Raw genomic sequence first — 24,916 nt, forward strand, 5'->3', positions numbered from 1 at the left:
AGGAGAAGAGCGTTCAAACTCGAAATCTAACGAGGAACGTTCAGAGCCACGCGAGCGGCCGCGCGACGCGGTACGAGCGTTTGAATGCCGGTGCGAACGCGTCGCGTTATGTGCATCGAGAAACGTTCGAGCCACGCGGGGCTCGCTTGTGTCGTCCTGTTTCTTCTCGTGGGAATTGCTCTGCCGATCGGTGAGTGCGATTTCTTTAAGTCGCGGATAATCGGTGAACGGGAATGTCGCTGAACGAGGAACATGTCGCTAGTGCGTCGAATTGACTAGATTTTTACTTCTTGCCGACAGCCGGGAGAAATGTCGCCGCCGTCACTGATAGAGAATAATCACTCGTAAATGTCTGTGTGATACGTTGACGCTGATCAAGTGTCGTTCGACGGTCCCATTGTTTTAATATTCGTCGCTCAAGCTTTGCACGATGTTCTTTGTGTCGGCATTGATTTGTTAAAAAATGTTACAGTAATGAATAACGTTAATGAAATGGATATATTTAATGATATTGCAAGTTATTCGCCAATTAAACAATAATGAATTTGAGAAAAAGAGAGGGGGAGAGAGAGAGAGAGAGAGAGAGAGAGAGAGAAGAGAGAAAAATATAATATGCGATATAATATCCGAGATTCTCATAAAGGTACGTTTAATCACAAAGCGATAATTTATTGCGTTTTTCTCTGCTTTTTCTCTTTTAAACAGTCGGTCGTTAATATGTGAAACTACTTAATTCGCTCGCTCCCGTTTCCGCGTGTATCCGCATTTTAATTTACACAATGCGCCCAGAAAAAATAGAGAGTAAAAGACCGCCGCGTCAGAGGTAGGGACCAAAGGTCGAAACGACATGTTTGTTTACGCTTAACGAAGAGAGGCGGGCTTATGAATAAAGAACGCTCAAACCGTAATAACATGCAAATTCCATTCTCATGGTTTTTAAGCAAGGCACACGGAATCTTGCCGGGAATTGGCCGCTCGCGAGACAGCCCGCAGCTCCAATTGTTTCGTCGCGCTGCGCATTATCATCGTCGCGTAGAAAATACACGCGCGCGCGCGCCAGCGCGAGAATTATTATCCAATTAAAGTCTCTCCCTTTCTCCCTGTCAGACGATCGCCAGTGAGCGCGGCGGTCAGTGGTACGAGTCAATGATAAATCATACATTCCGCGCCGTGTAACGCCTGACCGCTCGAGCGTGAGCGCAGAGCTCCGGTCTTTCTCTACTTGCCGCCCTCCCCCTACACGCCCCATTTCTGCCCTATTATAGAATAATAGAAAACGGATAGCATGATAAAACAGCTATTTTGAATTACATTCTTTTCCACTTGCGTCGCGAGAAATATCTTACGTTACCGCTCCGTCGCTCGAAGGCTCGTACTGTGAAAGGTAAAAAATAGCGTCCGTTACATCTTTTAGAGAGAGAGAGAGAGAGAGAGAGAGAGAGAGAGAGAGAGAGAGAGAGATAGAGCGAGAGCGAGAGCGAGAATGTGGAGGGAGGAGGAGAATTCTCTCATCGCCGAGAGCGCGACGCGAAACTTCATTGCCGCGACCGCAGAGCTACCCCGCTTCGTACCGCGAGCGACTTGCAGCACGGTGGTCTGTTAATTTTCACGGCGTATTGTGGACCGTGCAATCACAATGAAATAACGGCTCTGGCTCACCCCCTTCTCTCTCTCTCTCTTTCTCTCTCTCTCTCTCTCACTCTCTCTTTCTCTCGCTCTCGCTCTGTTCCTCACTCTTGTCCTCGCCTCGACGTCTTTCTATAGCAGATGTAATTAGTTTTGTCGCCGAGCGTATTAACGGATTTGCGAATTAACATTAAGCGGGACGCGCGCGCCGGACTCTCTCTCTCTCTCTCTCTCTCTCTCTCTCTCTCTCTCTCGTGAGCTTAACAACGAAAAAACAATGAGCGCGCCAGGCAATCTAACTTCACCACTTAACTCGTTTACGATTTATGCGGTTGTTCGCGCTCCGTTGACGCATTTGGCGCGTAATTACGTCGTTGCATATTCTCCGGAGCGCGAGGAGCGGAATTAATAAAATGACGCCGGATTCGCAGGACGGAGCACGTATCCTGTTGCTGAGCGCACTTTTTACGTCGTTTAACGCGTCCTGTTCCGCGGCTCGAGCGAGGCGAGACTTGTCCGCTGTATGTGGACAATGCGTGCGCGCGAGAGTGCATTCCAGTAGGACTTGAAAAGCTTCCAGCCTCTCGGAGACGCGCGGCCAAACTTTCGTGTCGTTTCTGAAAGCACTTGATTCGTCGCTCGTAGTTGGATCCAATTAAACGATAGCTCGATCGATATTCTTCACGTTCTTTGCGCACTTTTCATGCAAATGCTTTCAATTCACACTTTTTACGCAGTAGATCACCTAATTTGTAATCAGACTCGCCGATTGGAACGCTAAAAGATAACGCTGAAAAACACATTCGTCGCGCGCGCGTGTACTCGTAAACAATCGAATGCATAATTCACGATTCGCTCGAGCGCCGCGGCTTACAACAATCTGAAATCGATTCTCTTCGGATCTCCGCGCGACTCGCGGAGGCAAGTTGCTAATTAATAAATTCTCCCGCAGCGGGTAAGATTAGCACTTAGCGCGGAATAATTACGACGGGAAATTCACTGTCGTGGTTTTTCATCGATCGCTCAGCGTCGTGAGAGATATCCTTCGGGAAGGGACACGCTTTATATCCATTACTTGCTCCGCGGGGCAAGATAAGGAGGAAGAGGAGGACGAGGACGGCGAGGTCCTTTTGCAGGAGCCTCGTTGGCGGAAATTCATTATGTTCGATTGGCGATGCAACATTACCGAAGGTAATCTTATCTCCCCAGCGTCGTATATCGTAGCGAAAATTGACAAGGGATCAACGAGAGGCTCCGCAGCGCGCGCGCGCGCATCAGAGTGATACAAGTTGATGGAGAAATTCCCCCGCGTTGTCGGGCTTATCACACTCGAAGCTGAAGGATAAGAGGCTCGCCAGGGTGTCGCGGGAAATTCCTAACAGCGCTCCTAAAGTGCGCGTCACACTGCCACACAGACACACTCACACAGACGTAGCCGCGCACTCGATCGAAATTATTCAAAGCGTTCTCGCCGCTCTCTCGATCGGGCTCGCTTGAAAATTGCTCCTTTTTGCCGCATCGGCAGATGAATTATGGCCGAGAATGTGCGATTCGAGTGTATTCGGGCATACGTCGGAAATTCGGACGCGTTCTTGAAGCGATTCTAGTCGCACAGCTCCACTTCGCCGTGGAGCAGCCGCGCGCGGGCTCGCCTGGACGTTGACGTTTCGGCGAAAATTCGAATGCAAATTTAAAGGTGATGACCCGTAAATATTACAGACGCGGTACATCGCGCCGGGAACGCGGCCGCTATATACGTCGAATGAAAAATTACCGTGGCGCGGAGCGTGCGTGCACATATATATGTGTTCCTACACACGCATACACACACACGCGCTCAAAGCCGCGCGCGACGACGGCGCTCCCGCCGAAATTCAGCCATTTATTCACGCGACGCTGGTATAATGTGTCACGCAACGCGTTACTTTTTCATCGAGACAGCGCGGAAATAAGCGCGTGAAATATTGAGGCGTCCTGATCGGCGATTTAAACGACGGCCGCTTTCAGAGACGGCAACACGCCGGGGGACTACTTTGCTTTGTCAACAGCATGAATATGTAAATGCGCGTAAATTTGACGGGGACGGATTAGCCCGGCGATTCTCCACGCATTCGCATTAATCAGCGGGCGGAAAAACGAAGAGTCGAGAAACGAGAGAAAAAAAGAAAGGGAGAGAACGAGAGAGAGAGAGAGAGAGAGAGAGAGAGAGAGAGAGAGATCATCGATGATTAAAAACGATTTACCTCGGCGGTTTACCTTGAATGGAATATTACACGCCCTTTATACTGACGGTTGAATTTAATTAAACTTTCGCGACAAAATCACCACCCCCGTTCGACTGTTATATCGCGATAGAGAAACGAACGAATTACTCCCTATTGCCTACGGCGGAGCTTAGTTGTTCGCTTTAATTGCTTCCGCTCCGGGAACAGTCTTCTTTTCTCCCGGGCCGCCCGCCCGTCCGTCGTTTTGTTCCGTTTCTTTATATTTCCGCTAAACTGGCGCACGAAGAAACAACCGATTTATGAATGGTGCCTCTGAAAGTAATACCAGTACGAAATAACAAACACTTCTTCCGGAGAGAGTGTATTAAAATACATCGCAATTACGGCAGATGCGCGCGTCCTCGTAAGAAGAGGAGAAAAATACATTTGTGCCTTTCTCGGATGTTTCCTCTTGGGGAAATACGGATCTCCCAGAGTCGTCTTCCGGTCCTCCCTCTCCTCCCTTCTCCCTCTGTCTCTTTCTCTCAGTCGACTCAATCTCATTAGGTCGGTTATTGCTTATTATCAAATTGACGATCGGTCACGACAGTCCGAGTAACGAAATGGACGATATTTATATATCCGCCAAACGGATTATCGATTTAATTAATCACGCCGCCCGGGCTCTTCGAAGTCCACTAATCTTTCAGAGGAAATACTTGTCGTCTATTTCAATATAAATTGTCGCCGCCGAGTATAAACTTGGCGCCGATGCGGTTCTGCGGTATAATCCCCCCTTCCTTAAGATATCTCTTTGGTTCTTATATACGAAGCACTTAGCTGCACTCCGGTGTTCGTTAACGGTTTCAGATGCAGCGGTAACAACGGCGAGAGTCGATTATCGCTGGATTATACCGACTGCCACTGATATCGCCTAGATTAGCCGAAAATACTTCCCTCGATGGGCGTCTCTCCCCGACGAAGACGGGGGGAAAACACTCGCAGTCTCGCTCCTTTCCGAACTGGAAGTTGCGCGAAACTTTCGAGTATAATCCGCCGTGAAACTTTTCCGGGAGATAGACATCCTTTTGTTGGAGCATGCCAATTCATATTATCGTCTGCGAGAGTAGGAAAAAATCACAAGTTTGTCCAGACGATGGGAGGAACAGAGAGAGAGAGAGAGAGAGAGAGAGAGAGAGAGAGAGAGAGAGAGAGAGAGAGAGAGAGAGAGAGAGAGAGGGCGGGGGGGTGAAAATAGGGAGAGACAAAGATGGGAATTTATATTCCAAAAATGAAGCATAGTGTATTTACTATTGAGATTATTTCCCGACTCGTACTACCGTTTCCGCGAGGTCGTCTGCCATTCACGCGAGTGCTGCTCTCTCCGTTGCGTCTTCAACATTATAAAAGTTTAAAGGATGTCTTCAAGGCATCTAAGGGAACATCCGAGAGATTAAGATATCCTTCGGTCGTCCTGCAAAAATGCTCTTCGCTTCACCGTGTATTCTGTCTTTTCCTCTCTCTCTCTCTCTCTCTACTTTTTTCCTCTCTACGTTTCCATTCCTCATCGCTGGACTCGATTTTACCGCCATCCGCATGCATTAAAGAATTTCCATAGCAGCGATTGCGTTGACGCGAGCACTCGCGGAACGCTCGACGAAGCGAGATGACGGTCGCGCCGATCGAACGATGACTTCCGGAGTTCCGGAGGAACTCCTCATTGTAGTAACACCGCCGAAGTTTCGCCCCACTCGTGAGTCCCAAGTGCGACTCCGGCAAACTCTCGGAATAGACGAACTTCCGCGTTTTCGCCTCGCTGCATCGCCCGCGGAGATGCAGTCGGGCGGGCCCTTCGTGACCCTTTTTGCCGTTCGTCGAGCCCTTATTCTCCGCCTATCGGCCGGCCGATCAGCTCACAGATCGAATCCATTGGTTTGCAGGATTCTGTCAGAATGCCGAGCCGCGCGCGCGAGGCGCGCTCGAAGACGGCAGCATGCTCGTCGACAAGCCGGACCTTGCCGGGGACGACGACGAGTCGTATACGCCGGCAATCCACGAGCAACAGGGGTAAAGTATCGTTATTCGATCGAAAGCCGTCGCTAGCGAGGAGACCTCGTCACGTCGTCTCCTCTTCCGACCTCCTCGACACGGCGATGGCGAGATTCTTTCGGCGCGCGATTCGGATTCGTGTCTCGCGTATCGTAATTCGCCGGTCGGAAAGATCAACACGCTCTCCATTGGTCTAGAATTGGATTTTAATTATGCAACTTAGCTTAGAGTCAAAGGTTCGTCTCAATGTTAACGTCAAGCGAGCGCGCGCGCGCGTTTGAAAATAACATCGGCCGACTCGTCGTTAATTACACGGTGCGCGTGGAAAAAGAAACCCCCTCTGCATTGTTGATGAGATTACGTGTTTTACGTGCACTTTGCGAGCCGTACTCGCGCTAATGCCGCGCTTCTCGCCTCTAACTGCACCGCCCCGACGTTTTTGAAATCTGATATTTTATCATTTTTCCTCAAGCAAGCCGTCGCGCGTCGCGTCGTGCATCGTTGAGACGGCCGAGTCACGCGTACAAATAAACTCAAAGCACACGTCTCATTTTTGTTACTTTCGCCCCCTTCTTTTTCTCCTGTTTTTTCAAAAGCACTCCCTCCACCTCTTCGTCGAGTGCATTTTTCACCATGTTGAAACGGTCCTTTAGCTTTTTAGGCTATTAAAATTTCACGACGTGCGCGCTCCTACCGCTCGCCCTTTGATGATTTATTTAGCGGCACGGCGAGAGAGCGGTGCGGCTCGGTTGAACTCTTGTTTTTCACGAGAGAGAGAGAGAGAGAGAGAGAGAGAGAGAGAGAGAGAGAGAGAGGGAGGGAGGGAGGGAGGGAGAGAAAGGGAGCGAAGATGGTTACAGCTATTGTTATCTATCAGCCGGGACACATCTTCCGCGGGAGAGGAGGTGCTCGAGGAAAACAGAAGGACACTCCCGTCGCGAGGCGCCGTCGAGGAGCCGGAGGCTGCGGAAGCGGAAGCGAAGGCGGAGGAGGGCCGCGGCGGTGGCGACGAACGCCGCGGGGACAAACATCTCTTTTTGCCGGGATACGGCGCGGGAGCTCCGCCATGGCGAAACGTAAATGTCAGTGAGTAGAAACGCGCTTTCCTCCTAATATAGGAAACACACACTCGGGCCAGTTAAATCGCGGCCGGAAACGAAAATACCTCCGCTATTCAGAGTGACGTTACGACACGTCCGTTACTCCCTCCATCTCTCCCTCACCCTCTCTCTGTCTCCCTTTCCAACTTTCTCTCTGAGCGAATTACGTTGGCCGGAAAATCTCTCACGTCGACTTCGCCGGCAATGTTATTTCGATAGATCGTGCATCCTTGTTTAGACGGCGCGTACAGTGCTTGGCTCTGCGGACTTAATAATTTCTCTCGCAGCAGAAGTTTTGCCGATTACTTTAATGGCGAATATGTACACACACACACACATACACACACACACACACGCGCGCGCGCGCGCGCGCACACACACACACGCACGCACGAACGCTCGCGAGCTCGTCGTTTCAGCCGAGAACGATCTTTTCACCGAGGATCTATCTCTTCGCTATCTTCCCTCAGCGACAGCGGCGTCGAGCAAGCAGCAAGAGGGCAACTTTGGAAGTAGGACGCGCAAGAAGCGTCGCAGGGGTGCGGAGGCTAAGAATCCTGCCGGTCTCAAGAGCCACGTACACGAGATCGTCGAGGACAGTCGTGAGAACGAGATAAGAGGCGCGCGGGGTCAATCGTCGCAGAAGAGGAGCAATCCGCCGTCGAAGTCGAGGGCGAGGAATCGCGAGGCGCGGAAATCCCGCGCGGAGCGGCGCAGACGAAGGAAGAAGGACCGCGGCAGGAAGGAGCGAAAGAGAGGCGGCGCCAAGGGCTCGCAGCAGGACGACAAGCGGCAGAACGTAGCGGCTCGTCGCGCATCGAAATACAAAAGAAGGACGCACGACGGCTCCGGGAGGCTTCCGATCGGCAAACTCGACTCCGCCAAGACCATCAACGCGTCCGAGTACGCGATCGACAAATCGTCGTACGCCACAACCGTCGACTACGCTTCCACGATGACAAAGACAACGGCAACGACGCCGTCGTCGACGACGATGACGACGACGACGACGACGACAACAACAGCGAGAAGCAGCGAGGCCACTGTCGTCGACACGACGATGTCGTCGAGTCTCCTGCATCAGCCAACGTTGGACGCGGCGAGGAAGCCAGCTGGGACGACACCCCGGCGTGGAATTTACGCCGACACGGTGGAGCGAGAATTTTCGAGGCACCTCGAGATGGAGATCTCCCGCGGTGCGATGAAGGACTCCTCGTTCCTGGAGGACGACATATTCGACCGCTCACCGAAGAAATCCGGTAGCGATGGCGCGGACAAGAACGTCGCCTTGCACTCGGCCGACGGCAAGGTCGCTCGCTTCGGCAGCTCGCGCTACGACGCCGAGAAGATGCTGGGCTACACGAGGACCGAGGAGGACCTGCCGATCCTCGATCTGGAGAACGAGGTGCTCGCGAGGACCCTGAAGGATTACAACGCGTACATGACGTCGAGTCTGAAGCTGGTGTCGCTGCCGCGCTACGACGAGCCGTCGAATCGTCGCACCGCCGGCTCACACCCCCCGAGAAAGCCGATAATTAATTCGGAGGAGAACGACGAGGAGCCCGAGGGAGGCGCGAGCGTGACGAAAACGACGCGAGACGACAACACGAGGGGAGACTTATCCTGCATAAACGGGACTTTCCTGCCGGCGCCTCTATCTCGTCACGCGCTGATCAAATATGTAAAGTAAGTGCTCTTCTACCCTCCGCTTATCCATAATTCAATACTCGGGATAATTCGGGAAACAAGGATTTTCGAGGCGCCGCGTCTCGCGCGACGTGCGTGACGTTAATTTGATCAGAAGCCAGGTAGAGCTCGGATTTCGAACATTGATCCTCCGGTGACTTCGAAAAGCGGTTGAGAGTCGGGGATTTTGGACGAGGAATTTGGACGGTCGCGCGCGATGAAACCAGCGGTTTCGCCAGCCGGAATTCGCTGGCCGAAATTGTTAACACACGCTCGTAATTACCGTGATCTTTGTTGTAGAGCGGAGGAAAATTGGTAAAAAAGCTCGCGCGCGCGCGCATGCGTGCGTGCGTCAAGGGTGGGTTTTTGGCTGCGCGATGATCCGAGGAATGCCGCTGAAGCATTTTTCCCCCGCGGTTCCATCGGACGTTAATATGTCTTTTTTGTCCTTCTTTTTGTTTCTGCGCGCGTTTCTGTCCGCTCCAACGCCCGATGCTAGACCTGCGAAAGTGGCTGTGTCGTGAAAATAACGTTTCTTCCGCGTTCATGTGACGATTATGAAGGTCCTCGACCCCGGGCCACGAGTATTTGGAAGCCGATTACGAGTGTGTGCCAGGTTTCCATATGGCATCCCCCACGAGCCGATTAGTCTGCAGAAGTCGTCAGTGGGTCGGACAGGTGCCAAAGTGCGAGATCAAGCAAAACCCGAACGGGGTGTGTGCCGAGGCATCCTGCGAGCATGTTTGCAGCGAAATTAACGGGCGTCCCGTCTGTTCCTGCTACAAGGGATTCAGATTGGATGGCCACAAATGCGCCGGTGAGCACAATTTTCCAGCCGTGTTGTTAGGGTCCTAGTTATTATCGAGTGAAGCCCCCTGCGCTTCTGACGTCCGTCAGCTTCCGCGGCCCCAGCGGGACGTGACGTCCGACGAGACGTATCGACAGTGTCGAATTTTTATCCTCCGGATCTTCTGTCCCGCGTGCCGTTCTCGATTTTCGCTCAATTATCGCCGATCCTTCTTCCGATAACTATTGCAACTTAACGAAGGATCCCGCGACAACATTCGGACACGGAGCCCTCTGTGTGTCGGGCTCCTCTATTATTCGACATTACCCGGCGATATTTTCGCGAGTCGCGATACCGAAAATGTAAAGCTCATTTAAATTTGATTGAACACGACACTCGTAACACACACACACGCCCGCTATTATTTTGATTGTTTATTTTGTATCATTTTGCCCGTACGCGCAGATGTGAATGAGTGCGACACGGGAAACGCTGGATGTGAATACAAATGCGTGAACACACCCGGATCCTTTCAATGCGAGTGTCCGAGTGGTATGAAACAAGGAAAGGACAAATTCACATGCACGGGTGGGTGATAAAGTTGCCTCAAAATATTGCGAATTTTTAAACTTTTTTCGATGCACTTGCGCGTTTTCACATTCGCGAAACCGTTCCTTTCATTTAATACCAAATAAACGGAATAATTAATTTCTATTTGTTACATGTGCAGTGAAACAATAGTCGCTGCCTTTTATCATGTTAATTTTAACACGGTTTCCGCATATTATCTAGAAATTGAATTAATTTTAGTTTAATTCCTGCGTATATCTCTGAGTCTTCTGCATCTCTCTCTCTCCCTCTCTCTCTCTCTCTCTCTCTCTCTCTCTCTCTCTCTCTCTCTCTCTCTCTCTTTCTGTATTAATCCTTTCTGCTCACTCGTACGGGTTAAATCGATCCCCCGTCCCGTAGTAATTACTTTATCCAAACAACAGCGTAGTAGTCGCGGGGGTTAATCACACTTGTGCGGGGGTTAAATCGCCATTAGCAGCGGCGAATAAACCTATGCGTCGTTTGCTGTGTAGACATCAACGAGTGTTTATTGAACAACGGTCACGGTCCTTGCCAGGACACCTGTCGAAATCTCATCGGCGGGTACGAGTGTTCCTGCGACGGTCTGCAGGACACATCGCTGGCTGCCGACAATCACACGTGCGAGCACACTGGCCCGTGCAGCGTCAATAACGCGGGATGCTCCCACACGTGTCTCTCGACGATGGGTCGGGTGTTTTGCTTGTGCCCGGACGGTTTCATGCTGGAGGACGACTGGAAGACTTGTCAAGGCGAGCAATTCGATTAGAGCCGAAGCTCCGACGTCCGAGAGACCGATCGATTCATCTCTCTCTTACGCGCGCGCGCGCGCCTTCGTTATTCATTAATTCGAGCCTTTATCTCTCCCCTCTTCGTCCTCCTTTCCCGCACGCAATTATTATCCGTCGCGGCCGATCCGCTGCGTATCTCGTATTTCCGCGGCTCACGCGGGCCTACGGCTGAGAATTCTCAAATCGTCAGATTTTCGCAGCGTATTTTCGCACGCGCGGCTCCCGGGAATGCTCGCGCGTAGCGAGCTCGCTCCTCGCGAGGTTTCCGCACGCGGCGCGGCGGAGGGAGACATCGAGACGTTTGACAAACGACAGTCATTTCCCGCAGATGTGGATGAATGCTCGGTGCCGGATCTTCAGACGGAGTTGTGCCGTTATGGATGCATTAACACGCCGGGCTCCTACCGGTGCGCGCTACCTATGGAGCTGAAGGATCAACCGGTCCTGGACAGCCTGTCCATTACCTGCTTGCCGGGTTACGAACAGACCTCCCATGGGACGTGCATCGGTGAGTCGCCATCGGATAATGTATATATAGAGCGTATTTTCCCCTCCCCTCACCCACCTACCCAGCCCTGTCATCCCTGTCCGCCGAGATCTCGGGAGTGGAAGTTTCAGCGGAACTTTTTCCGCCGATCGTCCCCGTCTCTCCCCCGCCTCTCCCTCCGCTCCCCACGTAGAACTCGTTAGCTCGTATATTAATTAGCAGCAGTTCCTAATGGAACGTATCACGTTCGATGACCGGTAGTTGAGAACTCATTTCTACGTCTCGTCTGTTCTCGCCGAAAGCACAGCAGCCCGGTGTGACCGCGACGGCGAACTCGTTTTGTCTCCCGCCGTGCTCGTTAAGAAGTCTTATTAAAACTGTCGAGATTATATTACGGGCGAAATACTATACACTACGCCAGCGGATATTGCATTGTATCCCGAAACTTGGACGACGCTGATGTATGCACTTGAATTAGCATGCAGGTGAATACACCCGGTAAATTTGCGTGTGTTAGTACGGCTGCTTAAGGCAAGTTAAGCTAATACGCTTCTTGTTAATAAGCCCGGAACATCGTGTTACCGTTAAGAATGGAGATGCAATCTTCTGCGATGGGTGTAACGAAAGAGAGAGAGAGAGAGAGAGAGAGAGAGAGAGAGTCAGCGAATGAGTATTGTATTGTAAGTTCTATTGCCGCGCGCACAGAGCGTTATTTTTGCCCGCACAGAGCTCGTCGCGACATTTCTCTCGAATTTCACCACATCATTTGCATAAACTTCCCTTCTCTCTCTCTCTCTCTCTCTCCCTCTCTCTCTCTCTCTCTCTCTCTCTCTCTCTCTCTCTCTCCCTCCTTCCCTCTCTCTCTCTCTCTCTCTCTCTCTCTCTCTCTCCCTCTCTCCCTCTCTCTCTCTCTCTCTCTCTCTCTCTCTCTCTCTCTCTCTCTCTCTCTCTCTCTACATTGTATTTCTTGCGTTCTTCATTCTTCGTTTCCGACTCTCTTCGTCCTTTTTCCCTTTTTCACTGTCCTTTCACTCGTCTCTGCGAAGCACAAGCACACGGGCCGCTTTCCCCTCTCCCCTGCCGCGGCCGTTCGGTCGACGAATCGATAACGATGGCCCTTAATATTTTTCCACGAGCGCGATGCGCCCCGAAAAGCCCGCGAAACTACGCGCCGACTCTCCGCACGGTCCAAGTCCTCGATCACGAACATCTCGGACAATTCTGCCGTACGATCTTGACGAGAAAGGGGGAAAGAAAAAGAAAGAGAGAGAGGGAGCACTTGGCGCAGTTTTAGTATTTCCTTCAGGAAATCCGCGGAGTTGCCTCTTGCTCGCGTTTTCCGTGGCGGTAAGCGAGGTTCGTCGAATCGCGCCTCATGGCCTCGCAAGGGTGATACCTACCTATATCACCATCGGTTGCTTTCGGACAGAGATAGAGAGAGGTAGGAAGAAAGGAGAGAGAGAGAGAGAGAGAGAGAGAGAGAGAGAGAGAGAGGAGAAGAGAGAGAGAGAGAGAGAGAGAGAGAGAGAGAGAGAGAGAGAGAGAGAGAGAGAGAGAGAGAGAGAGAGAGAGAGAGAGAGAGAGAGAGAGAGAGAGAGAGAGAGAGAGAGAGAGAGAGAGAGAGAGAGAGAGAGAGAGAGAGAGAGAGAGAGAGAGAGAAAGAGAGAGAGAGCGCGCGCGCGATAGAGTGGTTGGGAGGAAGGGAGAATGTGAGAGCCTTTTCTTTTTCGCCAATCGTGCATTCCTCGGGAGAGTAACCTTCTTAGGAGCCTCCTGAGTTTCCCCAATACCCTCAAATATCTCGAGGACTCCGCGGCGCTTGCAAGTGCAGCCCCCGCTGCAATCCGTTTTGCCGATGCGCGCAGACGCGATCGGAAACGCGGCTGCTCTTATCGAAATTTTATACGGCACGCTTTCGCGGCTCTTGCTTATCTGCGCGTATTTATCGCGCGATGCGTGAGCGCGCGCGTGATTCTCAGCGGTGCTCCCAGCGATTTTTGATAATCCTCATGTGTGTGTGTGTGTGTGTGTGTGTGTGTTCGCGCGCGATTCGCGTTCGGAGGAGTAACGTCCGCGTTACTTTTTAGCGAGCCACCTTCGCGGAGAAATGGATATAGGCGGGGTCATCGTTTCCGAAACGATACACTCGCGGGCGCGTTTCTCCCGGTCTTCTCGGCGAGAGAAGAACACTCGGCAGAGAAGGACGGAAATTTAAGAAAGAGATCACCCGCCAGCCGCACCTTATCCGATACGGCTGCGCAGACACTCCGTAGCTCGTAACTGACAATCCAATTTCGTGGGGCGTAAATCCTTCAATTACAATTGATGCGGTAGTGAATACCGACAAGAGCATTACAGCTCGGTTGATACGGCGTTCCGGGCGTTCGCCGCTCGCACGTTCACTCGCTCGTGCCTTCGCGAATGCCTGCGAGTCTTATTCTACGGAAATTTAATCCATTTCCGACTATACCTTTTTCTCACAAAACCCAGACAGTTAAATAGCGACGAAGTGTTACGTGAACGGAATTCCGCGATAATTCGCATTGCGAGTACGTAGCGAGGCGGAAGCGCGCGAGCTGCGCTGTATTCGAGCACACATACACACACACACACACACACACACGCGCGCGCGTGCGCCTGTAAGATGCGAAAACGCATCGGTTATTCGCGAGTTGCGCGTGATCTCATTTCGTCGCGTGGTGATCAATTAGACGGACGAGAATATGATGGGGCCTTTCCTCGCGATCCGCCGCGCCGGCGACCAGTGCGCGATCTCGACGTCATCTTCACGTCCGCGCTTCCGCGCTGCTCGTCGTCAGCGCGCGCTCGCGCGAGAAATGAAAAGACGTAATGAAGAAAGCACGGCCCTGGGCGGCTGGGCTTTGCGAGAAACTCGTGACGTTTATGAAAATCCCCGTGATTCCCGCCCGTCAAAGGGAAATTGTAATCTCTCTCGCGAAAGCGAGAGCCGCGTGCGCTTCGCGTTTTGTCCCGTTTTCGCCAAGTGGACTATCGCGATGACCTTACAATCTTCGGCGTGCGGGAAACTTGAAAAGAACCGCCGAGGTGTTGGCTGAAAGGTTGCAGTGGAGCAGATTTCTGGGAAAACTAGAGCGTCGGTGAAAGAATTTCTTGCCCGGCTCTCCCTCGCATTCTCTCTTTCTTTCTTTCTCTCTCTCTCTCTATCTCTCTCTCTCTCTCTCTATCTCTCCGTCTGCCTCTCACGCGCGCACGCGAATCGCGTTTGCGAAACAGCCGATTTTCTCGAGGCGACGCGAAGAATTCTCGCGCGATAGTAAGATTTCTCCCAGACGAATAAATAAACTTGGCGTTTTATACGCTTCCACTTCCACAAGGGAATTCGCGTCGCAGGATTTATCACAAAATGGGCGCGATATTAAAATAGGGATATCAAAGTGGAGCGTGATATTGAAGCAGGAACGAAGTGGCAGAATTTTCTTTCGCGAAGTGCGGCGAACGTTTGAGCAATGTTACTCTATGCACGTCACTCGGCTCGGTGAATATGAAGGGCGCCATCGGCCGCCCATAAATAGACATCAATCTTAATCTCAACAGAGAGTTTCGACGAAAAGGCAGAGCGTGTCCAGAGAAAAGAGCCACTTTCCGAACCGCTCGAGAGAGGTTCAATGCCTGAGATTAAGGCTTCGTGACACCCTGTAGACTGCCGTGCAGATTTATACGCCGTGAAAGCAACGAAAGTTGAGTGCTCTCGGCTATCATTGAGAGTACTCAGGGCAATGGCAATCTGACCACTTCGGTCAATTTAACGTAATCTTGCTGACGATTGAAAGACAGATCGGGGGCCAAAGAACGCGAGATCGCGTCGGTGAAGGAGTCATTACGAGCGAGTGAAAGAAGCTTTGTATGACGTTCGATGCGATACACAACTGCAAACGATCGGACCGATTCGCAGAGACGGTTCTCGCCCGCGACAGCGGCGAAGCTCGCGATTACTCCGGGACTCGCGCGTCACGCGCATCAAGCTAATCTCGGATCAGAGATAAGCCGCGATACTGTTGAAAATTATTCATAGCCTGCAAATCGACTGCTACTGATGTAGTCACTTTGTATTCGGCTGCGTGCGAGAGGAGAGCATAAGGAAGGAGAGCGAGAGAGGCCGATAAATTCATCGCTGAGATCGCGAAACTGTTTCGCGTCGTCGCGCGTTTTCCTCTTCTTTTGTACGAGGCGTCGCAACGAGACGCTCTCTCTTTATTTAGCATAGTCTCTCTTCATTTAGCACAGTAAAAATATACTAATAAGAATGACTTTGGCCAAATTCCGATTCAACTAATCAACGGGGCCGACTCCGGCCGGCTGCGCAGCTGCCAAGATGAGAAGCGAGAAGCAATCTGTCGTTGAAACGAGCAAGAGAGTTCTCTTCTTCTCTCCTCGCAAACACATGTATCCGCGGAGCAAAACATCAGTCAAGCGCTGCCTGCTCTATCCCGCTAACGCAAACAGAATCGTCAATTTCCCGAGTTAACGACTGGCACCGAGAAATTACAAGCCGCTGAAGAGTGCACTTGGCAGCTCCAACGGGGACTTATCGATTAGTTTAGTCGGAACTTGCCGAGAGTCATCAGCCTAAAAGTCTCGCTCGCCGAGGTTCACTTCGAGATCTCTCGTCCCATCCAGATATCAACGAGTGCACGGTTGATAACGGCGGCTGCACGGAGGTGTGCGAGAATACAGATGGAAGCTTTTTCTGCGCGTGCGACGGCGACGAGAAAGCCCTGTCATCCGATGGGAAATCCTGCGTGGGTACGTGTTCCTTGACAAATCACTTTCCGCGAGTGCGCGGGCGCGCCAAGTGACGACGCTACGGCCGCGGCGCGTCAACACGACAAGCGCGGCAAGCCGATGATTGAACGAGTCAGCGGCGGACGTAACGCGGGCTGCCATTCGCGCGGCGCTCGACCTCGACTCGGGTCCGCCGCGACTTTCTCGATCGAGCCGAGGCGAGGCGAGGAATAGACTCGCCGAGGTCTCCGGGGAAATTTTTACGCAACGTCACCCTTTGTGTCGCGACCCTTTGGTCGACTCTGCGGCCTCGCAGCCGTGTAAACGTGAGAAAAGCTCGGCATTAACGGCGCCACGTCGCATCCGCGATCGCGGCATTATGCAAAGTTGTCACGCAGGAGCGGCTTCCACGGATGCGCCGCCGCAGCCTAGATAGTCCTCCCGACCCACTCGTCGCTTGCCATCAGGCTGCATTTGTAATTCCTGCCTTGTGTGTACATATCGTATCTGCTGCGTAGAATTTGCTGCGTGACGCTTGCTGCGACGCGGCTGACATAATGCCGCCGCCGCCGCCGCCGCCGCCGCCGCCGCCGCCGCCGCCGCCGCCGTCGATGTGGAGAATCCCGCTTTTGAGCTAGCGCACATAGATTAGGAGCGTGCGCGAGCTTTACGAGGCCATACCCCGTGAATTCGCGCGAGCCCCAGCCGCTCGTCGTAGGTTGTTAGCTTAGGACAGGTGTACACCCCGTGCATAAGCACAATGAGTAACTGCGACGCGTTATGCCGGTGTACAACCGCTAAACCCGTATTTTCAGCCCGCGCTCGCGCTCGCGAGATCATCCCGAGCCGGAGAGGAAGCGCTGTCTCTAGCTCCCCCCCGCCCGCCTTCCTTCCTTCCTTTCCCATCTTTCTCGCTCCATTAAACGGAATCGTCCCGATCCCGTTGTTGTCGGAGAAAGAGCTTCGTCGCTCGAGTAACGCGCGCTGCTGCGAATCGCGAATCGCGTTCGCACGGCTCCGTGCGAGAAAACCGAACGACGACGCGAAGCCAAACCCGTCCGCGCCTTCGACCCGGATAAATATCGTCGTTCTCTGAGACGTTCTGTGAGACGTTTCTTCGCAGAAAGCAGATGCGCGCGCGTAGACAGGCGTCAATTGTCGCCGCGCTGTTACGGCCGCTTCGTTATTTGTTGCTCGGCTCGCTCGTTCCAGACATAAACACCATCTCGTGCCTACCGCTGAGCTCGGTCAGTCGCGGTTACCTGATATGCTCGCGATCGGCCACGTCCAAGCTGTGGCGCGACAGGCGAAAAGTGCCCAATCGGCCCGGCACGAGGTGCTTCCTCAAGTGCCCCCATGGTTACCAGCTGCGCGGTGAGTACGAGCTGACCTGTCGCTCCGACGGCACCTGGGACGGACCGAAGTATGGGAAATGCATCAGTGAGTATCCTCCTCGTCCGTCAGAGTTCTCCCCCCCCCCCCCTCCCCCGCTGCGAGCGGCGAGCGGAGGAGCCCCCAAGTGACGCAAATGACGCTCTTCTGTCCCCCTCGATCTCGTCTCGCGCGCGACTCGGACTCGGATCGCGAAAGGCATCTTCGTATAATTTGACACGTGATATATAAATATCGCCGCGCTAAACGAATCTGCGATAAAGGTTCAGCGGCGAATAGGAGCTCGCTCGGCGGGTTGCCTCTATGAATATTCCCGACGGGAAAGACGTTCGCGCGCGCGGCAATCTATTCTTCCTCTCTCGTCCTTGAGCAACAGCGAGGATGACAAAATCTATCCGTCCGCGTCCTCTCTCACGACTTCGCGCGGAGAATCGCGCACGAGAGAGAGCGAGAGAGAGAGAGAGAGAGAGAGAGAGAGAGAGAGGGAGGTCGACGAGTGAAAATCGCGCGCATCCTCTGCGACAGGATACAACAAGCCTCGATTGGAGTGTCCGAAGGACGTCGTAGCCGAGTTACCTCCGGCCGGGGACGAGGCGTTTGTGACATTCGACCAACCGGCCACGGACCTCGACTGGTTTCGATACGTGCGATCGAAGCCGACATGGGGCACCCGGCTCGAGGCGAGCCTGAAGCCCGGCGTGCACGAGATCACCTTCTTCGCGCGACACCCGGTATCGAAGAAGCAGGCCAGCTGTGTGCTGCGCATCATCGTCAAAGGTAATTAATCAGCGAGAGATGCGTGTTAACGACGCGGACGTATCGCGCGTACAAGCCCAGCCGCGCCGTATTCTCGCTCTCGCGCGTATCGGCCGCCCGAGAGATAATGACAATAGCACGCCCCTCGCCTGCGACAAGCGCGTTGTTAATTAACAATCGCTCAATATTAAATCACGATTATCGAGCCACACCGGCGATATCGGTCAGCGGGATTATATCGATCTATCGCTTCTCTCGCCCGTTCTCGCGACTTTCCTCGTTTTTCCACGAGCTGCTTCTGCCGAAGGTTAAAGCCCTAAACACAATGCCAGGCAACAGGCAATAAGAATAAAAATAGACCGATCACAATCGACTGTTACAAGAATAATCTATTGTGATTGGTCTACTTTTATTCTTATTGCCTGTTGCCTGGCATTGTGTTTAAGGCTTAACGCGCGCTCGCGCTCGTCCCGGCCGCCGCTGCGGGAAGAAGGAAAGAGAAGGAAAAACGCGCCACGGGAACGTCGCGGACTCTGCCGAAGGTTAACGCTCGCGACCGCATCAACATGCACATCGAGCACACACGAGCTTCCCCGGCGGAAAGAAGAGGAGGACGCGAGCGCGCGATATCTTTCTAGCGCCGATTACTTGCCGGCGATGCAAATACGCCGGCGCATTAATTAAAGCGGATTACGGAGATTGCACTCGAGACGCGAGGGGCATGAGATAAACGTCTCTTGATGAAGCCCGAAAATCTTGATTAATAACGGATGGGGACGGAAGATAATGCGGGCGGGTCGGGGTTAATGCCATCGGAAGAACACATGTTGAGCAGATCGGGGCGCAGCCACGAGCTGGTGCATCATTTAGCCGCGCTATAAACTTCTCGACGATTAAACACCGCGAGATCGAAGAGCGCGCCCGTTCAGCCGGTTCTCTCGCATTCTTCGTGGGAGGCGACGGGATTCGAAATCTCGCGCTCCGAGGGACGTTGTAATTGCGGGCGTAATATATATCGAGCAAGGTTCAGTTCAACAGCTTCAATGGTTCTCTCAAGGATATGTCGCGATCGAGTTTCATGGCAGCGCTTGTAAGCGTGTAGATGTATGATACACCGTCGGATAGCAGAAAGTAATGTCGCGATTACTCGGTAGGACGAATAAGTCTCGCCTCGAGTAGAATAACTCGCACCACTTTTCCGCCGCGTGAAAGCCGTCGAAAACGTTGCGCTCGCTCGATATGAACGAAGAAGAGGAAGCAGTCGCCGCCGCCGCAGTCGCGCGAGTTGGCAAATTACTGAGTCGTCCCATAAACCGACGTCGTATCAAAAGTTTTCCGCGCCGCCTGTTAACGCCGCCGTCGGGATCCTTTAAAATACGAAGAATATTACGTTTCTTAAGAATATTACGTTTCCGTGTGCCGCCTCCGTCTGCAATGATGCATCTTTCCGGGACGTGAGCGAAATACGCGCGCACACGGACGGCGACGGCGGCGGCGGCAGTTCGTCGCATCGCAAGTTAAATCCTTATATGATTCCGAGTAAACTCGCGACTTACTCCCGCTGGCTGGCAGCTGGTAAATTATTACCTTAACATGCGCGAAAACCCAGCACGAGAAACCGAAGCGCCTCGCTCCGCCGCCGCGGCTGTTTGTCATTCTGATTTAACTCCGTGCGTGCGCGGCTCCATTCTTCCTGCCGTTTCCTCGCCGCCGTATCGCGCCGAAAAATTCGCGGCGATAACGTTGCGGATGTGGCAGCAAAGGACGAGAGACACAGAACTGCTGATGGAAACATCTGAGAGGGAGAGAGAGAAGTCCGCGCTTTGCCTCGGTGGAATCCTCATATCTCCCGAAGCGTCGCACACGTCGAGAGACAAAGAGAGCGAGAAAGAGAGAGAGAGAGAGAGAGAGAGAGAGAGAGAGAGAGAGAGAGAGAGAGAGAGAGCGCGAGTCGAAGTAAGTTTCTCTTCTTAAACGATTCGACGTGCCTCGCGCTCTCGCGCGAGCGCAAGGTCGTTTCGTTTAAACGAGTGGCACTTGAGGATTGCGTTTGGCGCGCTACGAGGCTACGCGTATCTTGTAAGAGTGCAGCTCTCATTTGTGTCTGAAAGTAAGTTGACGAAACTAATTTAGCGCGCGCGCGTATAACCCGAGCCTTCATCACTGGCACTTGAGCCAACGAGTTTTCTCTGAAAACGTCAGCCTGATTTTGCGGACAGTCCGCGCGCAACTTGAAACATTACCTCTCTCTCTTTCTCTCTCTCTCTCTCTCTCTCTCTCTCTTTCTCTCTCTCTCTTCTCCCTGCTCCGTGTCCCTGTCTCCTTCCTTCTTCTCTATTACTCTTTTTTTTTTCTTGTCCCGTATTACTAGCGAGAGAACTTGCAGCGTGCGAATGAACTCTCCCGGGGGAAACGAATGTACAATGGGGCGAAAAATATCTCTCTCTTTCTCTCTCTCTCTCTCTCTTTCTCTTCTTACTCTCTTTGCGGAATCGTGTTTTTTCGCGGCGACGTGAAAACATCAGCCTGCCCGTTTTCGTTTAGTCAAATGAGGGGATATATTTCCAAACGCGAGGAGATGTGTTTGCTGAGAAAATACGGGAAAAAGGAAAATCGAGTTGTGTTTCGTCGTTGAGCGCCTTAATTCGCCAGACGCGACGTGTGTGTGTGTGTGTGTGTGTGTGTCTCATGAAATTGTGTATAAATTTCCGTCCGACTCCGGTGCGCTCGTTTCGCCATCGCGCTCCACTGCCGGGCCGCCGCGACTCGTCTTCCGGCGGCGAATGCGGAAATCGAACTCCCCCTGACGGGCCGTCGTTCCGATTCGACTCGACGAGTTTTCTCGCGGACTGCAATTCTTTGACGGCCGACGATAAAACGAGCACACGGCAGGGGACCGACGCTATTACTTCAATTTGCTAATCCCGAACTCTAGGCGGCGAGGCACCGAAAGTCAAAGACTGCCCCAACGACATCGAGGTCGTCGGGAAAAACGGCACGGCGATCACATGGACGGAGCCGACCTTCACGGACAATGTGAAAGTGACGCGAGTCATCAACAACGAGGTAAGACCAGATACATTTCTTTCGACTAACCGGGGTACACGGGGGATTTGTGATTTTATGAAAAATTGCGTTCAAATGATATTTCTCTTTGCCGTATTTTTGTAAAGCCGGGCGACCACAGCACCGATATTATTGCGGTACAAATTATTACGAAGGAAATAATGAATAACGAGAAAAAAGAAAACCAGACAAGAGATATATATTGTATACGTAATTTGAATTTTATATCGTAAAAAGTCGCCACGTGCGTAACGACGTTTTCAAATAAATAATACATATCGATTTCGAGATGATATTAAACATATATTTCCGCGTGACGCAAAAGATCGAGCAAGAATTTGGCTGTGCATTTTTATCGCGATGTGTGTATTTTCTCGTACGAATCGTAAAAGAGAGTTCTCGCGTTGCATTTTCGTGGACGAAGGAAAAATTTCGACCATGCTCTGCGCGAATAATAACGGACACCGAGCGGTATTTCAATGTGTGTGCCGCTGCGTTTACATCACGATTATTTGACGAACGATATTAATCTCGTGATTTGAGCGATTTTAATCTCCCCCGTGTTGGACGCGGTGTTATGAATAAAAATTGGTTGATATCTCGATAATTAAGTACGCGCGCAATGTTTTCGCAATGATACATAATGAAAAGGTGCCGTTCGTTCGGCATGTGCGTGCGTGTGCGTTCGATACACGCATTCCGGCGATGCACGTATCGCATTACACGCGCGGCCGTAACAAGCGCGTGAGCCGCGATTGGGCGGAACACGATCATTAATATTTTACAAACGCGGAAACTCACTCATTAACGGCGTCCGATATTATCCCGCATAGCGTCCAGATAGACACGATGGTCATTTTATAATCGCGCGGAGAAATGTCCGCTCGAATGTGCACCGCGGCCCTTTCGCGCTTCTCTCCCGTACGAACCGCGAATCGCGCGCGCGCGCGTCTCGCAACGCTTTTTAACGCGCGCGGCGCGCATCGCGTTGTAATCGTCCGTTCTGTCGCGGGCGACGACCGTGGCGATAATTAATTAATTAACACGCGCTCGGGCGCGCTCGCGTTTTATAGCGTGTGCTCACGCTGTATGAAATTATTATATACAACGTATATTATATCCGAGGCCCAACAATTAGCTTATTTGTGCCGAAGCGCATCAATTATTATCCGAATTATACCCCAGCCCCCCGTCATTCGTACCAAAGCCGCGCGGCTTTGATGAATTATGTAAATTTGTTGAGCGGCGAAATATACAGAGGAAGAGGAGGAAGTAGAGCGAGCAAAAGCGATTCTCGCTACAGGAACGGGTGCGCTGCGGGTTGGATGGTCGGGCGAGGGAGGGGGTGATTCGTTCGCGAGCCCGCGGCACCCCCGTGGCCGTAAAATTAGTTAAGCATAATTTTATCTCTCTCTCTCTCTCTCCCTCTTTCTCTCTCTCATTCTCTCTTTGCCGCGCGGAGAACGCGTGGATTTCGCTGCGCGAATACCGGAGCGGCTGCTGGCGGAAGTGAGAAGAAGAAGGGGGACCCGCATTCCGCGGGTCCGTGCCAAAAGTTCGACACGGAGACGCTTACCCGGCTCGCCGGCGGGGGTTAGCGAGCCGCCCCCCGGCGCGCGGCGATTTCCTCGGCTGTTATCGTCGCCCCGCGACACCGATCTCGCCGGCGATATTTTCCGCGTCTTGTCGCTTTTTCAGAGCCCGGGTCGTCGCTTCGACGTCGGCGGCCACCGGATCGAGTACGAGGTAGGCGACGAGGCCGGCTGGTCGAGCAAGTGCGTCTTCACCGTGGTCCTACATCAGCAATAAGCTTCGAAGAGGATCAGAAGAAGAGAGAGACGGAGAGAGAGAGAGAGAAAGAGAGAGAGAGAGAGAGAGAGAGAGAGAGAGAGAGGGACTGCGGAAGGGAAGGAGAGGCAGGGAGATAAAGAGAGCACAGGTATACGACGCGAGAGGGTGGAGTACGAGCGAGTGGGTGACAAGACAGCGGAAGAGGGAGAGGAAGAGGGGGAAAAAAAAGAGAGAGAATCGAGACGACAAGCCAAAGTAGGAGGAAGCAGCCCGGGAGAGAGAGAGAGAGAGAGAGAGAGAGAAAGAGAGAGAGAAAGAGAGAGAATAACGACAAGGTAATATAAATGGAAATGCCGGGAGAGATCGGGCGCGCGCGTCACTCCTTACGTGTACGCCCGTAATGGATTCCGTTTTGTCCGGTAGGTTACACGCGCGGAAAAGGGAAAATACGGATATCCGTTCGCACGCCTCTCTTTCTTACTTCCTATCCCCGTCTTCCGCCCATTATTTCTCTCCGTGTTACCAAAAACAAGCGCGACAAAGCGGCGACACGCGTAGGAGAGGCTGTTGAGGCTTTCGAGGATAAGATGCACGCGCACGTGCTTGAAGCGCGACGGATATGGTCGATAGAGAGGCGCGAGATGACGAGAGAACTCGTCGTCGACTGCCACTTTAGAGAAAGAAAGAGAATGAGAGAGAGAGAGAGAGAGAGAGAGAGAGAGAGAGAGAGAGAGAGAGAGAGAGAGAGAGAGTAACGCGCAAACGACACTCGAAGTAGAGTCACGTGCGATTCGTACGTAACTTTCGAGCAAGCGACTTTCGCAATGTTTAGCGTTACTTTTTGCGGGCGCGGGGGGGAGAGGGCGGTAAGGGCGCGTGGAGGGACGCGGGACTCGTGAATCGTTCAAACATCGATTGCAGCCTTATGTTTCCCGCCTTATGTTTCTTTCTCTCTCCTCTGTGTTTAGCAGAGAGCTCTGACTGTAGCTCGTTGGAAAAATATTAAGGTCAAGCACTTTCTTTTTTTCTCACTTTAGGAGGAAACAGAGTTCTAAATTTGGAGTTAACATAATTTGCGCTTACTTATCATCGAGAAGAGTGAATTTTTAATTACAGATGCGGCGAATGTGTGGCCGACAGAGGCGGGAATTAATTAACGCCCGATCTCACGCATGTCGCTAGCCTCGTTTCTCTCTCTCTCTCTCTCTCTCCCTCTCATTCGTATGTACCATTACCTTCTACCTCTCGTCATTCCCTGCTTCGATCGCTGTTAACCCTTAACGCTCCGTTGGCTCCGCTGTGGAGACATCCATCATTTATTTCGTAACTCCGGTGGCTCCGCTGTGGAGACATTCTAGTATTAACATCAATACCTTCAGTTGCTTTTTGAAATTACAAGCATTTGTAATTTGTTCCGTTCAAAGTAAAATTTCTCTTTCCCAGACGCTCCACTGCAAAAATGCTGCGGGAGTTGCCAGAGTAGGCAGTGATAAGAAAACGCGCGGAGTGCAAAGGGTTAATGTAATTTTTCATTATAAACGCAGAAACGGTATACGTTTAATGCGCATGTAAAGCGTAACCGCACGACGCATATGTACTCCAATGAGAGAGAGAGAGAGAGAGAGAGAGAGAGAGAGAGAGAGAAGCGAGAGCGTTCTGCGTTATCGACTCGCGCACCGCGTCAAACAGAAATTAGGCGCTCGTTATGTCGCTAAATACGTCGCCCGGAGTTCAACGGTAACTCTCTCTCTCTCTCTCTCTCTCTCTCCCTCCCCTTCCCCCTCCCATCCTCCTGCGTACTGATATGATACACAACACTCTCCGAATAG

The 24,916-nt window shown here is 52.2% G+C and overlaps 1 protein-coding gene across 4 annotated transcripts; it reads left to right on the plus strand.

Moving 5' to 3' along the window:
• Positions 1-17: 17 nt before the first annotated feature.
• LOC105183043 (uncharacterized) lies at positions 18-23,306 on the plus strand. Of its 4 annotated transcripts, XM_019841352.2 has the most exons (13): positions 21-190; positions 5,771-5,897; positions 6,757-6,965; positions 7,450-8,665; positions 9,229-9,482; positions 9,918-10,040; positions 10,535-10,792; positions 11,160-11,339; positions 15,978-16,103; positions 17,295-17,522; positions 18,000-18,251; positions 21,166-21,296; positions 22,995-23,306. In XM_019841352.2, exons 1-13 carry the CDS (start codon positions 85-87, stop codon positions 23,103-23,105), a joined length of 3,321 nt encoding a protein of 1,106 aa, XP_019696911.2. In that variant the 5' UTR covers positions 21-84; the 3' UTR covers positions 23,106-23,306. The 4 variants fall into 4 exon arrangements, with proteins under 4 accessions (XP_025154723.1, XP_025154722.1, XP_019696911.2 ...); XM_025298936.1 differs by lacking the exon at positions 9,918-10,040; XM_025298937.1 differs by lacking the exons at positions 15,978-16,103; positions 17,295-17,522 and having other exon boundaries at positions 19-190.
• Positions 23,307-24,916: the final 1,610 nt, after the last annotated feature.

This window comes from Harpegnathos saltator, unplaced genomic scaffold, assembly GCF_003227715.2.
Source record: "Harpegnathos saltator strain DR-91 unplaced genomic scaffold, Hsal_v8.6 scaffold248, whole genome shotgun sequence".
Taxonomy (NCBI): domain Eukaryota; kingdom Metazoa; phylum Arthropoda; class Insecta; order Hymenoptera; family Formicidae; genus Harpegnathos; species Harpegnathos saltator.